Genomic DNA, 13268 nt, shown 5'->3' with positions numbered 1-13268 from the left:
CCTGTGGGGCTCTCTGCCACAGGACACTGCAAATACTAAAAGTCTGTGTGGGCTCAGAAAGGAATTGGTCAAATTAATGGCAGCAAAATCCATCAGGTGACACAGAGGGAGCCACAAACCCCAGAGGTGCTCCTGGAACAAGCACATGGAATTAGCTACAGCTCAAGACAAACCTTGGGTTTCACAGAATTCCAGAACTGTTAGGGTTGGAAGGGACCTCTAGAGATCATCCAGTCCAACTCCCTGCTAAAGCAGGACCCCCTGGAGCACATTACCCAGGACTGCATCCAGGTGAGTTTTGAGTATCTCCAGAGAAGGGGACTCCACAACATCCCTGGGCAGCCTGCTGCAGTGCTCTGTCACCCTCATAGTAAATAAGTTTTTTCTCAGAATCCCAGAATTGTCAGGGTTTGCTGGGCTTAGCCTGACCCTGAGAGCCCCTCACAGCTACAAGAACAGGCAGGAGCCCACACACCTGCTGCAGGCCAAGCAAGAAGCTGTGTCCACCCCAGCACCCAAAGGAGATGCCTCCCCTCAGAAAGAGGAGGGAAATCCCAGCAGCCTGTGGCTGAGCAGCAGAAGCCAGCACAGCATGTCCCCAACACCAGCTGCCCCGTGCTGGCACTGGGAGGGCAGGAAGGAACTGGAACCACATCCAACACCCCTGGGTTGCTTTTGGCACACGCAGGAAGATAAGGTTGGGCCCACGTGTCCTTCTGGGGTATAAAAATGCTGCTATCAGTAAAACAGAAACAGTATTTCCTTTTGCTGTACCCTTTGCCTGACTTATCAGGGTGCTGGGGAGGCTCTGGGCTTGCTGGGGGTTTGCAGGGTAAGAAGGGATGCCTGCTCCCAAACTGGGGCTGTTGGCACAGAAAGGCAGGAGGGAAGCAAGAAATTCGTTGCTGCCAGGAGCCCTGGGAACAGCGCTGGGTCCTGACCAACATCCACCCTCCTCACCCATCCCCGCTCCCTTTGGTCTCCCCAAAGGTCACTCTTCATCAGTCACTGCAGCTTTTTGTTTAGGAAATACCAGCTGGGATGTCCTGTCCCATGGGAACAGGGCCGACCGTGGCCTCTGCCAAGCTAATACAAAGACCTTTCCCTGCAGCCCTCCAGGCCCAGCAAGACTCTAAGAAACCTCTGGAGGAAAAGACAGACAGGCTCCAAGTGACAGGGTCAGGCTGCCCGTGCAGACTCAGCATCCTTCCATCCCTCCTTCTCCCACCTCTGCAGTTCCCTGCACAGAGGGAAGGGGAGAAGCACCCAACGGAGCACAACTGCCTCTAAAGCTTCTCTGAACAGTCCCCCCTCAACTGTCCCATAGCCCCTTCAGGCACTGGAAGGTGCTCTAAGGCCTCTGAGAATATCTGGATGCACGGTGGTGATGGGCTGAAACACAGGGGCAAAGCATGGCTTCTGCTCCTGAAATCAGGCACCTTCCCAAGGGACTCCAGCACAGGGCAGTGACAGCGTGGGTGAGGACAAACCACAGCTGGCTGGTGGCAGCAGGAGGGGACAGGTCCCTGCTGTGACCAATGAACAATGGAGCAGCTCATCCCCAAGACAGATGGGAAGGACGAGGACCTTGTGCACCCCAAAGCAAAGAGCAAACGTCCCCTGGGGCTTGTTCAGTCAGCAGCTCTGCCAGCGAGCTCCCTGCTGGCCCAAGACATTCCAAGGACTCCAAATGGCACTGGCCATGAGGATGATTTCAAGCCCACCTTTCAGCTGTGCTTGCAACATCCAAGTCATACTTTGCTATTTCAGAGCAAACAGCATTTAACTATTATTGATCTTGGACTATTTCTGCTTCTGTAAACCTTGAAAGTTCAGCCACCACCCAGGCCTGGAGGCTGTAGGTGGGGCCACCATTACACAGCTAATGCTCCAGAAACTGGCTTCATGTGGATTCCAAGGAGAGGAGGAACATTCAGAGAATTTCCCCATTCTGTGGCAACTCCCACTTCCTGCTCCACAGGAAACACCAGGAGGCAGTGAGTAAAAATCAAATGAGACTCACACCCAACTGGAGAAGTGATAAGAAATTTGGTTCCGATCCACGGCGTGAAGAAAAGCAATGAAATGTCAGCTTCTCAGAAGCCAAAAGACTGGATGTTTGCCAAGAGGCTAAAAATAAGCTAAGGAGGGCTATATTTAAAGGCATGTACTAATAAATGCTTCTGTCCTTGATTAAATAAACTGCAACTTCCAGAAAAACACACTCTATTTTCCAGCAGTTTGGAGGGAGCTTTGGCAGCAGGACAATAAACATTAAGTCCAAAATTTTCAACACCTTTTCTACAACTCCCTCGTGGCTGGAGCTGTGCCAGAGTCAGTGCTGTCCCTCTGATGGCAGCAGCAAACTGGGAGCAGAGAGGATTTCTGTTCCATCACACCATACGGGCCAGACGCTGCACTTGTGCACCCTCATGGGGCTGCAGAAGCACCTCTAGGAGCATCTGGCCCATCCAGCACGATGGAACTTCAGTGATTTACTTCATTTTGCCTGCTTACATTTACTCCTTAGAAATAAATCATCCCCTCCATGTAAGACAAGAAGTTTCTCCTACGTGGTGGCACAAGTGCTGACAGTAGCAGGCACCTGCCTGCAGGAGCAAGTAGGAACCTGGGCCCCCCCAGAGGAGCCTCCCACCCGCTCCAGTGACAATTCCTTCAGCTCTCCATGACAACACCAGCACACATATGAAAAAAGTGTTTGCAGATGGAAAACCACCCAAGAACCCTGGGTGGAAGGAGCTGTGCCAGAGCCCACCAGGCAGCACCGTTTGCCTTGACAATGACCCGTGTCACAGCCCCACGAAGCACAGAAGGGCTGCCCGGGCTGGTTAAACAAAGCATTGCTTTAATTTCAAGATTTTATAAATATATATTTACAAAAGGAAGGTGTCAATCCAAAGAGTTAAACAAATGTACAGCTCCCAAGTATTGCTACAGTACAGGGAGAGAAATCATGTTACCACAACCCCACAATTTAAAATACCCATTAATCAAAAAGGAAACACATTTTTAATTCAAAATACCTCAGCCAGTTTACAATATCCACCACTGTGAGAGCACAACCTGTCTTGAACAGCTGGATGACAAGAAGAAACTGACCCCTCTCACAGCTTTCCACACCAAACACAACACTTTCTGCCATCCAAGTGGACACTGCAAGCCAACAACCCACCATCCCACAAAAGGCTTTTACAGCCCAGGGACTCTGAGGGGAGCACAGCTCAAGGACAGCACACTGGACTGAAGGTAAAAGCCTCTCTGTCCCAGTCCCTGTGACCTTGTGTTCAGGGGCTGGTGAGCAACCTACAGATCACACCAGCCCCTGTCCTCCTGGCATCACTTGAACAGCAACAGTCCAACAATTCTCTGATTCTCTGTGCCTGCAACCTTCCCCACACACTGTTTCACTCTGATGCAGACCCACAGGTACAAGAGGGTCCTCCCATAAATCCTGGGGTTTAAGATGTTACCAGGACCTCCAAGAATGTTTCAGATAAATAAAAGCCCAGAGCTGCTCCAAGTCCCCTTCTGCAGTTTCCACAAGACTTCAGTCATCTTCCCACTAAGCCAAGAGCAAAACTTCCCTCAGGTGTCCCTCACTGCAGCCACCCCAGTGCTCACACCAGGAGAGCGATGGCAGCACAAGAACACTATCTAAACTCCTTAACAGAAGCAGCAATAACCTCCAAAAACAAAACACAGAAACATCCACAACTTAAACTATCTAGGGGCACCAACCCCTGGAGGAGCTGGGGGACTTCTTGGGTAACAGAAGGCTTGGCTTGGGCATGTTTTTTCTGAAGAAGGATATCCAACAATCTTAATTCATCCAGTAGTTCTAAATCTGTATGAGAGCCACCTAGGATATTTTTTAATTTAAAGTTTAGGCAAATTAATTGTAAATAATCATACTAAAGAAAGGATTTAAACACAAACTGCTAGTGGAAAACTGAATAGAACTTGCTAGGAGTGTTAACCTGAAGTCTTCCACAATTTATTTACGTCTTTTAATTAAATCACACCTCACAAATGCAGCTCTCAAGCTCATGGTCAGAGTAACATTGTCTGTTGTCCACTACTGTGAATCCAGTCTGGCCTGAGGCCTTCACCACACTCAGGATGCTGTCTGTTCCTCTTTAGCCACAGTCTGCAGAATGCAAAAAAGAGAAGGAGTACAGGAAAACTATCATACAATCATAGAATGGTTTGGGTGAGAAGGGACCTTAAAGCCCATCCAGTCCCACCCCCCTGCATGGGCAGGGACACCTCCCACCAGCCCAGGCTGCTCCAAGCCCCATCCAACCTGCCCTTCAACACTGCCAGGGATGGGGCAGCCACAGCTTCCCTGGGCAGCCTGGGCCAGGGTCTCACCACCCTCACAGGGAAGAATTTCTTCCTAATGTCTCACCTAAACCTCCCCTCCTCCAGTTTTAATCCATTCCCCCTCATCCTCTCACTCCCTGCCCTTGTAAACAGTCTCTCTTCATCTTTCCTGTAGCCCCTCAGGCACTGGAAGGTGCTCTAAGGTCTCCCTGGAGCCTTCTCTTCTCCAGGCTGAACACCCCAACTTTCTCAGCTAGAGCTGAGCAGAGTTGCTCAGCCCTCAGATCATCTTCATGGCCTCCTCTGGAATCTCTCCAGGAGCTCCACATCCTTCTTACGTCGGCTGCTCCAGAACTGGACACAGTGCTCCACGTGGGGTCTCATGAGTGCACAGTAAAGAGGAAGAATCACCTCCCTAATCACTGTGTGACTCACTGCCATGATTCTTAGGCAAGACATTAACTTCTGTCAGAGGCTGTGGCTGCTCTGGGCCCCTGGTTAACCACTGCAGCAGCAAAAGCATTCAGAAGGAAACGGAGCTAGAGAAGAGGACAATCCCACACAAATTGCCAAGAAAGGTTTCTCAATGTTTGGGCTTCTGATCAAACTAATGACAATAATCCTAGCAAACATCTGTGAACCTGTGGCAGCCAAAGCCTCTGTCCCCAGTGTGATTCATCCAGCCACAGCCAGGAAAGGCAATGAGAGGGGGACTTGAATGACAGCCTAGAAGTGGAATAGGGGACAATTGTGCCTGCTGCTGCAGGGAACTATGGGAGGAGGAAAACCCAGCACTGGAAAGGAAAGGAACTGCTGAGAAGAGCTGGTTGGAAGTGAGAAAGAATCAAAAGGCAGTGGCAGCCCATCCAGTGGAGAGCTTATGTTGCAGCTGGGCACTGAAGCACAAGGAGCAACACACAACCCCACCTGATGCATGGCTAGCACAGCCTGAGGAGGGAGCAGTGCCATGAGAGGTGTCACTCAGCAAGGCATTAGCCAAGGAGCAGCAGAATTTATCAAAAGCTATTCCACTCTGAGACCACTTTCACTGTGTGCCTGATTTCCAACAGGAACTTCTATGGCACTTACTAAAAACAGGAGCTTATGAGGCACTCCAAATGGAACCTGAGGCCAGCAATTAGCAAGTTCCTCTGTGACTTAATTAAGGGGACTCAAATTCACAGCTTTGTCACTCTTTCCTTTTCTGCCTAGGCAGGGAGGAAGTTTATGGCCAGAAAGAAGGATGAGCAGAGGGTTCTCAGACCGTACCTGCCGCAGGAACTGCTTCCCCAGGTAGCTGGTGGCCATGCTGGTCAAGTTCTTCCGACTGCCAACTTTACACCTGATGTAGCCATAGAGGTTGGCTCCCTGCAGCACCACTCCCATCCCCACCACTGCCTGAGGCACAGGGAAACAAAGTCACTCGTTTACCTCACACCTTCACTGCAACACGCAAGAGGTGTCAGTGAGCTGAGGGAGGCAACTCACCAGCCACTTCACTTTGAAAGAAAAGAGAGCACTGAAAGCAAATATCACCCAGATCATGGGGCAGGTAATCAGACCTAACCAGAAAATTCGGGACTCTGCTTCTGATGAGGTTTTACTCCCTTGTGGTGATACCTAGAAACAGAAAGAAAATGGAGATTAACAGGCTGCTCCATTGTACAGATCCCATCATCAGGAAAAACAGCCCAGGACCTACAAGCCCCCTGGTTTTTGCCTCCACACGACAGTACTGAGTTGCTTTCAAGATCAACCTCTACATCACATCAAGATCTTTCTGCAACAGAAGATGCTTCCGTTTAAGGGACCCTTTTGTCCATTTTCTATCAGAAACAGTGTAGGAAACAGCAGCATCAAATCCTTAAAGCCTTTAAAGGTTAAGTTTAGGAAACATGGCATTTACTGCATGGTCAGTTGCAAAGCTTAGAAACAGCCCAAGGGGTGATGTTTTCTACCTCCAAATCACTGCATGAACAACCAGATTGTCACTGAACTAGATTCACAGAATCACAGAATGGTGGGGTTGGAAGTGACCTCTGGAGATCATCCAGTCCAACCCCCCTGCTAGAGCAGGATCCCCTAGAGCAGATCCCACAGGAACATGTCCAGGCTGGTCAGGAATATCTCCAGGGATGGAGACTGCAGAGCCTCCCTGGGCAGCCTGTCCCAGGGCCCTGTTACCCTCAGAGTAAAGAAGTACTTTTTTTATATTCAGGTTACATCTCCTGTGTAGCAGTTTGTGCCCATTGCCCCTTGTGCTGTCACTGGATCTATGCATCCAAGTAGAGTAAATCTGTTGTAACACACACAGAGGTCAAAGTCACAGCACACTATGGCTTTTACAAAGTCTTTACAGAGCAGAAGACCCCAGGCAAGCACCCATTTCTTCCTGTAAGCCTTTAAAAAAATTGACAGGGTTAACAGCTTATGGGTAAATGTACAGCAGCACCAGCAGCTCAGCTGCCTTCCTCCCCCTCCCACTGTGCTCTGGCTTTCCTAAGCTGGCACAGCCTGTGGTGAGTGCACAAACTCAGCTGGAGAAAGGTTTAGGCTGAAGTCTTTGCACCACTGCAGACTTCTCATGCCACCTAGGAAATGGTCTTTACCTCACTCCAGATCATGCCATCAGCTCCATACAAACAGAGATAAGAGAGAGGGAGCAAAAGGGTGAATACAGACACTTTGTGAGGTGCCTGACACATGGGACACCAGAGAGGCAGGAGTAGCCATCATGCACACAAAGGCAAAGCAACAGCCATGACAAACTCCACAGGCTTTTCCTACTCCCAATAGTTCTCTGTAGGAGACAAAAGCTGCATCAGCTGTTGGAAGTTCACACCTGAAAACCTGTAGGGTCCTGATGTGACACAGGAACCTCTACTTTTTTTAGTGTGGAACTTTTAGGTTACTTACAGTAAGCCAGATCAGATCAAGATATCAGGAGGATTTTTAAATAATCCAACAAGCCAAAAGCTTATTCAGCAGCTCCATGAGCAACAAGGCCATGGCTACACATCTGTGGCTGAGAAAAAATGTCCACACTGTGCAATCCACCATCACATAAGTACCAATGACAGAGGTTTCATAAAAGAGGGAGAGGAAAGGGGAAGAAAAAATTACCTTTCTGGCTTCAAATACCCAGTGACTCCTCCCATCATCATCCACCTGGTTCCACCAGCGAAGACCAACCATCAGTCTCCCTGTGACATTCTGAAACAGAAGAAAAGCTGTGAGATTTGTATCTTCTGCTACAATAAACCCTTTGTCACTGTTCAGCTCTTTGGGTTTCTGCTTTCAATGGTGCTCCTTTGCCTGACACTTGGGCAAACAAGATTACACAGCCCTTATGGCCACAACAACTTATGTTTTGATACAGCCAGCAAAACAACAGCTTGCTAAAATAATAGGAAGTGAGGTGTCTTCCTGGTGATTTGGAAGTGATTTGATAATGAAGCCTGTGCTGCCTTACAAGGAACTGGGCGGTGTCCCTGCCCATGCAGGGGGGTTGGATCTAGAGGATCTTTAAGATCCCTTCCAACCCAAACCATTTTATGAAGTCTAATAGATGTTCTTAACTTTATTTTCAAAAAGAACTCAGGTACACAGAGATTTAAGAGCTATTATTTTGCTAACACTCTGCAATACATCAGGTATCTGGGGTATCACTTTGTTGGAAAGGCACAGAGAAGCTACTTTCTTTGGTGATTTGAGTACCACTCTCTTCAATTTTTTCTTATAAGACAAAAAGAAGGAGGAACTTACCTTTACAGCCCAAAAGTCACAGGAGAGGAGGAGGATAATGGTCACCATGCAGGCAATAAAGCTGCTGGTTAAGAGCTCACAGAGCAGATAGACAATTATGGCACTGACTCGGAAGAATAAGTGGAAAAATGATGCCACTGGGTGCCTGGAATGAAGCACAGAACAGACACAGCTTCTTCAGACAAGGCTGAAGCAATTTCAGAGGAATTACATGGCCAAGGGATCTGTCAACTCACAGGATAAGGTTCAGCCTCACAACATGAACCCAGTGTGCAGAGACTGCTGGAAATATGGGTGATAACCTGGCTAGAAGCTCCTCCCAGGGAAGACACAACATGCAGTGACAACCCACGTGCAGCCAGACACTGGGGTGGAAGGGCACAGGGAGTTTCACCTGGTGTCCAACAGAAGGGCAGCTCTTCTGGGGTAAATTTAGAAGTGTTCTGGTAGAGGAAATCCCTCTGAAGGAAAGATGACATTCCTCAGCACGGCAGACTTGCCCTTCTCTGCCATTTCTGCAGTTCCCAGGTCAGGAACGTGCAGTTCAGAGGCAGGGACCCCACAGCCCCTGTGCAGGGGCACTGCCCTGCAGCAGCAGCTTGGGCAGGAGAGGGAAGGAGGCAGCTGGGCCAGCACGTGGCAGACAGCAGGGCAGCACCACGCTTGGAAACAAAGACTGGGAAGAATAAAGGAGCAGCCCAGAACCAGCCCTCCACATGGTGAGACCCTCTATCAGTGCAGATCCCTCACACACGGGAAGACAAACACTTATTAAACCTGAGGTCACATCCTTTGATGTAACATGGCAGTGCTTCCTTCCTCAGGCTTCTGCCCAGAACTCATCCAGAAACTCTATCCATGGCTACTGACCTGATCTTTGACTTCTTTGATCTCCTGGATACATCATCATCTGCATCAAAGAGAGACACGTCCTCAATGTCATCATTGCTGTCCTAGAGCAGGGAACAGTGCAGAGTTACAGCAGAAAAAAAAAAGAGTCTGTTTTCACCTCCAAACAGGGATAGTTTTGATGACCCACTTTATCAAGAGAGCACATGAAGATAAAAAAGAACGTGGGGAGAACGGGGAGATTTAATCACATACAAAGTAAAACGACGCAGTCACTGGATTCGATGCTGTTCTGTGTTTTGGTTTGTGCTTCGTGAAACCTTCATCAACTGCGACCACGGGCCGAGGCTCCTTCCCGCCCGGCAGCTCGGGGGGCCGCGCTCTCTCCTTCCCCCCGGGGAGCTCGATACCTCGTGCGACAACCCGCGCCTCGGGCCGCGGCTCCGCAGCCTCCCGCGTGTGACCAGCCCGGCGCTGCGGCGGGAGGGACCCGCACCGAGCGCCCCGGGGTTCCCAGCGGTGCCGGGCGGCTCTGCGGGGCGCCCGGGGGGTGCAGAGCCCGAACCCCGACCCCGACCCCGACCCCGACCCCGGCCCCGGCCCCGGCCCCGGCCCCGGCCCCACCGGCCCCACCGGCCCCGGCCCCGCTCCCGCCGCCTCACCTGCCGCAGCATCGCGGAAGCGCCTTCACTTCCGCCTGCCGCTCACGTGACAGCAGCGGGCCAATCCCGAGGCGCCCCGAGGCGCGCGCGCAGGGCGGGTACGGAGGGCGGGACGGGACCTGCCCCGGCGGGACCGGCGGGGAACGGGAACGCGCCCCGGGACCGCCTGGGAACGTCTGGGAATGTCTGGGAACGCCTGGGAATGTCTGGGAATGTCTGGGAACGCCTGGGACCGCCTGGGAACGCCTGGGAATGTCGCTGCCCGCTCCGGGAGCGGGGGCTGCTGTCAGCAGGGTCCCTGCGGCCCGCGGGTGGGATTTCAGCCCGTTGTGTCTCGCTGAGCTCTCCCTGTGCCGATCGCAGCCGTGAGGAACGTGTCTTGGCGGGATCAGCCCGGCGGGTCCCGCAGCCCCGGCCGGGAACGGACCCTCTGGCCGGAACCGGAGCCCTGAACAAGCGGGCACAGCCACGGTCAGGGGAAGAACGGTTTCTATTCCCGATTCCCAAAGCTCCCTCCCCTGTTCCCCTGCCCGGGCACTCCAGGGTTTCCAGCCTCATGATCCTCTAAGTTTCCCTGCCCTGCTCACACACTCCATTCCAGCAGGTACTTTTTACCTTTTAAGGTAAAATTCTGTCCTTTCCTGCCCCCTTGGCTGCCTTCCCAGTCACCACAATGGTCTGTACCTGCCGGTGCCCTCCTGCCCCGAGGAGCAGGACAGAAGTGGCTTCGTTGGGTCTGATCTTGGCCACAAATCCTGCTCCGTGTTCGGATCCCCCAGATGGAGCCCAGTTCAGTCCCTCAGCTTCTTGGGCCGTAACCACCCCTGGTGTCATTGGAACCTGCAGAGATCTCACTTCTCTCAAGCAAACTATATATTCCTAACACTAGAGTATATATGTGTGTGTGTATATATATATATATCTATATGAACCAAACCAGACACTATGTTTCTAACCCTAGGATGCAAAATCAACACTACATTTCATTTCTAACACAATGACTCAGTGTGTTTTCCCCAACGCTCAAGGCTGTCCCCAGGCCAAGCTGTGGGCAGAGCTCCTCGTCCATCCCTTCCACCTGTCCTGCAGGTGTCCTGCAGGCCTGGCTCAAGGCTGGGCTGGGGACTCCTTGGGAAGTGTTTTTCTGTCATTGGAATCTGGTTTTGTCTAATTCTCACTGTTTCACTGTTTTCTAGGCCCTGATTTTATCCTGCGTGTCCCTTGGATGACTTGGTTGATTTTTGTCACCTTTGATGATTTACTTCTGTTTCGGTACAGCTTTGTGATGCAAGCAGCAGTGAGAGTGAGTGCTCAGCTCTGCCGTGTAACAAGTGTCAGTAGGATGTGTTGATAAGCTTGGATGGAATATTCCCTGGGAGGCTGGTGAGAGCCTGGCCCAGGTTGCCCAGGGAAGCTGTGGCTGCCCCATCCCTGGCAGTGTTGAAGGGCAGGTTGGATGGGGCTTGGAGCAACCTGGGCTGGTGGGAGGTGTCCCTGCCCATGCTGGGGGTTGGAACTGGATGATCTTGAAGGTCCCTTCCCACCCAAACCATTCCATGATTCTAAGAGGCTCCTACAGCTCCCAGCAGCCAGCCAGGACCCCGAGGGGATCTCCTGTGAGCCACACCAACTCTGTGGAGCACCAGCACTAACATCCAGGCTCGCTGTCTGGTGGAGTTAGTGAGCTTGAAGAGGAAAGCCTCTCTTGGTCTGCAGCGCACCCAAAGAGCACTGAGGAGAACATCTTCACAAAACCAGCTTTGGGGTTTTAGCCACCTGAGAAAGCTCAATTATAAACATCCTTGCTCCAGGCAGCAGTGAAGAAAAAAAAAACACAACAACCTGCAAACAACAACTGGATGTCTAGAAAAATCATAGATTCATAGAATGGTGATGGTTGGAAGGGACCTCAAAGATCATCAGGTTCCAACCCCCTGCCTGGGCAGGGACACCTCCCACCAGACCAGGCTGCTCCAAGCCCCATCCAACCTGCCCTTCAACACTGCCAGGGATGGGGGTTCAACAACCTCCCAGGGCAACCTGTTCCAGTGTCTTGCTGCCCCCATGGTGAAGAATTTTGTCCTAATATCTCACCTAAATCCCCCCTCTTCCAGTTTAAAACCATCCCCCCTTGTCCTGTCACTCCCTGCCCTTGTCCCAAGCCCCTCCCCAGCTTTACAGAGTCACAGAATCACCAAGACTGGAAAGACCTCTAAGATCATCAAGTCCAGCCCATGACCAACACCCCCACATCTCCAGACCATGGCACCAAGTGCCACCTCCAGCCTTTCCTTGAGCACCTCCAGGGATGGTGCCTCCACCACTTCCCTGGGCAGCCCATCCCAATGTCTGATCACCCTTTCCATGAGGAAGTGCTTCCTGATATCCAACCTAAACCTCCCCTGGAGCAGCTTCAGGCCAGGCCCTCTTGTCCTGGCACTGGTTGCCTGAAAAAAGAGCCCAGACCCCCCTGACTAAACCTCCCTTCAGGGAGCTGAAGAGAGTGAGAAGGTCCCTCCTGAGTCTCCTCTTCTCCAGGCTAAACAATCCCTGCTCCTGCTGGCCACGCTATTCTTGGAGCCCCTTCAGGCACTGGAAGGTGCTCTAAGGTCTCCCTGGAGCCTTCTCCTCTCCAGGCTGAACACCCCAGCTCTCCCAGCCTGTCCTCACAGCAGAAGTCATATCACAAAAATGTGATAGAAAAAGCTGAAACTTTAGTAACACCCTCAGATAAGTATTTTTAGAACAAGGAAGGACTGAGCAGCTGCTCTGAAAAGAAAGCAGAAGCTTTTAGCTTCAATTTTTGCAAAGTTTACAGGAAGACCCTGAGCTTGCAGGGGGGGAAAGTGTGAGATGAGGGTGCCCTGATTTTTAAAGTTGCTCATTTCAGCGAGGGGTGTGAGGAGCACTTGCCAAGGGGTCCCTCAGGAAACCAGCTGCAAACAGCTCATCTGAAACACCTTGCCCAAGGCTCTGTGCACAGGAACATTTTAGCCAGAAAACAAACATAAACTAGGGAAGAAAGGAGTGAATTTCCCACTGCATTTGTAAAGGAAGATGACAAAGTTATCCATGCAGTTATTCCTTCCAGTTGTTCTTCCATCTGCCTTGGCAAGGTCAAAGGAACAAAGGTTGCTTCGCACAAGATGGTTTTATTGTTTGCCACCTATTTAAAAGATCATTACTTGATCCTATGAGAAGGAAAAAGGGTCTCATCCCCTTCAGCATCAGTCCTACCCAAGCTGGTTCCAGCTGTAACTGCTTCCCGGGTGGGTCTGACACCTGCTGCCTTCTCAGAGGACTGTGTGTTCACTTCAGATTTCGTTATTTTTAGGACTGGCTCATGCTCTGGTGTATTCACATACCTTGAAACAGACCTGTAAGACTGTGCTCTCTACAGCAACTGATACATCAAAGCAAAGATGTAGAAAGCCAGAGCTTTTTAAGGACAAAAGCATCTCTAATTGGGCTGACCCAGGAGTGCTCTGATGTGTTTTGGTTCCTCATCTGCTTCATGTCTCCCACACACTGAGCTCCCCTTCAGCACTAGCACATGTCACAACCAACAGTCCCTAGATTTTGTTTAAAAAATATCATACTCTAAAGCAAGAATTTGGAGGCTATGAAGTGTGGCACCAACGATGCATT

At 51.0% G+C, this 13268-nt stretch overlaps 1 protein-coding gene and 1 long non-coding RNA gene across 3 annotated transcripts; one reads left to right on the top strand and one right to left on the bottom strand.

The window, feature by feature from the left end:
• Positions 1-2844: 2844 nt before the first annotated feature.
• LOC127391714 (Golgi apparatus membrane protein TVP23 homolog B-like) lies at positions 2845-9689 on the bottom strand. 2 transcript variants are annotated; one of them, XM_051634790.1, is made up of 7 exons: positions 9621-9689; positions 8980-9062; positions 8110-8254; positions 7468-7557; positions 5833-5964; positions 5614-5742; positions 2845-4168 (listed from the first exon to the last, which is right to left on the bottom strand). In XM_051634790.1, the coding sequence occupies exons 1-7, from the start codon at positions 9630-9632 to the stop codon at positions 4136-4138; spliced, it is 624 nt and encodes a 207-aa protein (XP_051490750.1). In that variant the 5' UTR covers positions 9633-9689; the 3' UTR covers positions 2845-4135. The 2 variants fall into 2 exon arrangements, with proteins under 2 accessions (XP_051490750.1, XP_051490751.1); XM_051634791.1 differs by lacking the exon at positions 9621-9689 and adding an exon at positions 9214-9315.
• Positions 9690-9850: 161 nt separating this feature from the next.
• On the top strand, positions 9851-10963 carry LOC127391717 (uncharacterized). The gene is made up of 2 exons (XR_007891107.1): positions 9851-10106; positions 10817-10963. It is a non-coding gene; the product is annotated as an uncharacterized LOC127391717 (long non-coding RNA).
• The last annotated feature ends 2305 nt before the right edge of the window (positions 10964-13268 follow it).

Source organism: Apus apus, chromosome 17 (genome assembly GCF_020740795.1).
Source record: "Apus apus isolate bApuApu2 chromosome 17, bApuApu2.pri.cur, whole genome shotgun sequence".
Taxonomy (NCBI): domain Eukaryota; kingdom Metazoa; phylum Chordata; class Aves; order Apodiformes; family Apodidae; genus Apus; species Apus apus.
This window is presented reverse-complemented; position numbering and strand designations above follow the sequence as displayed.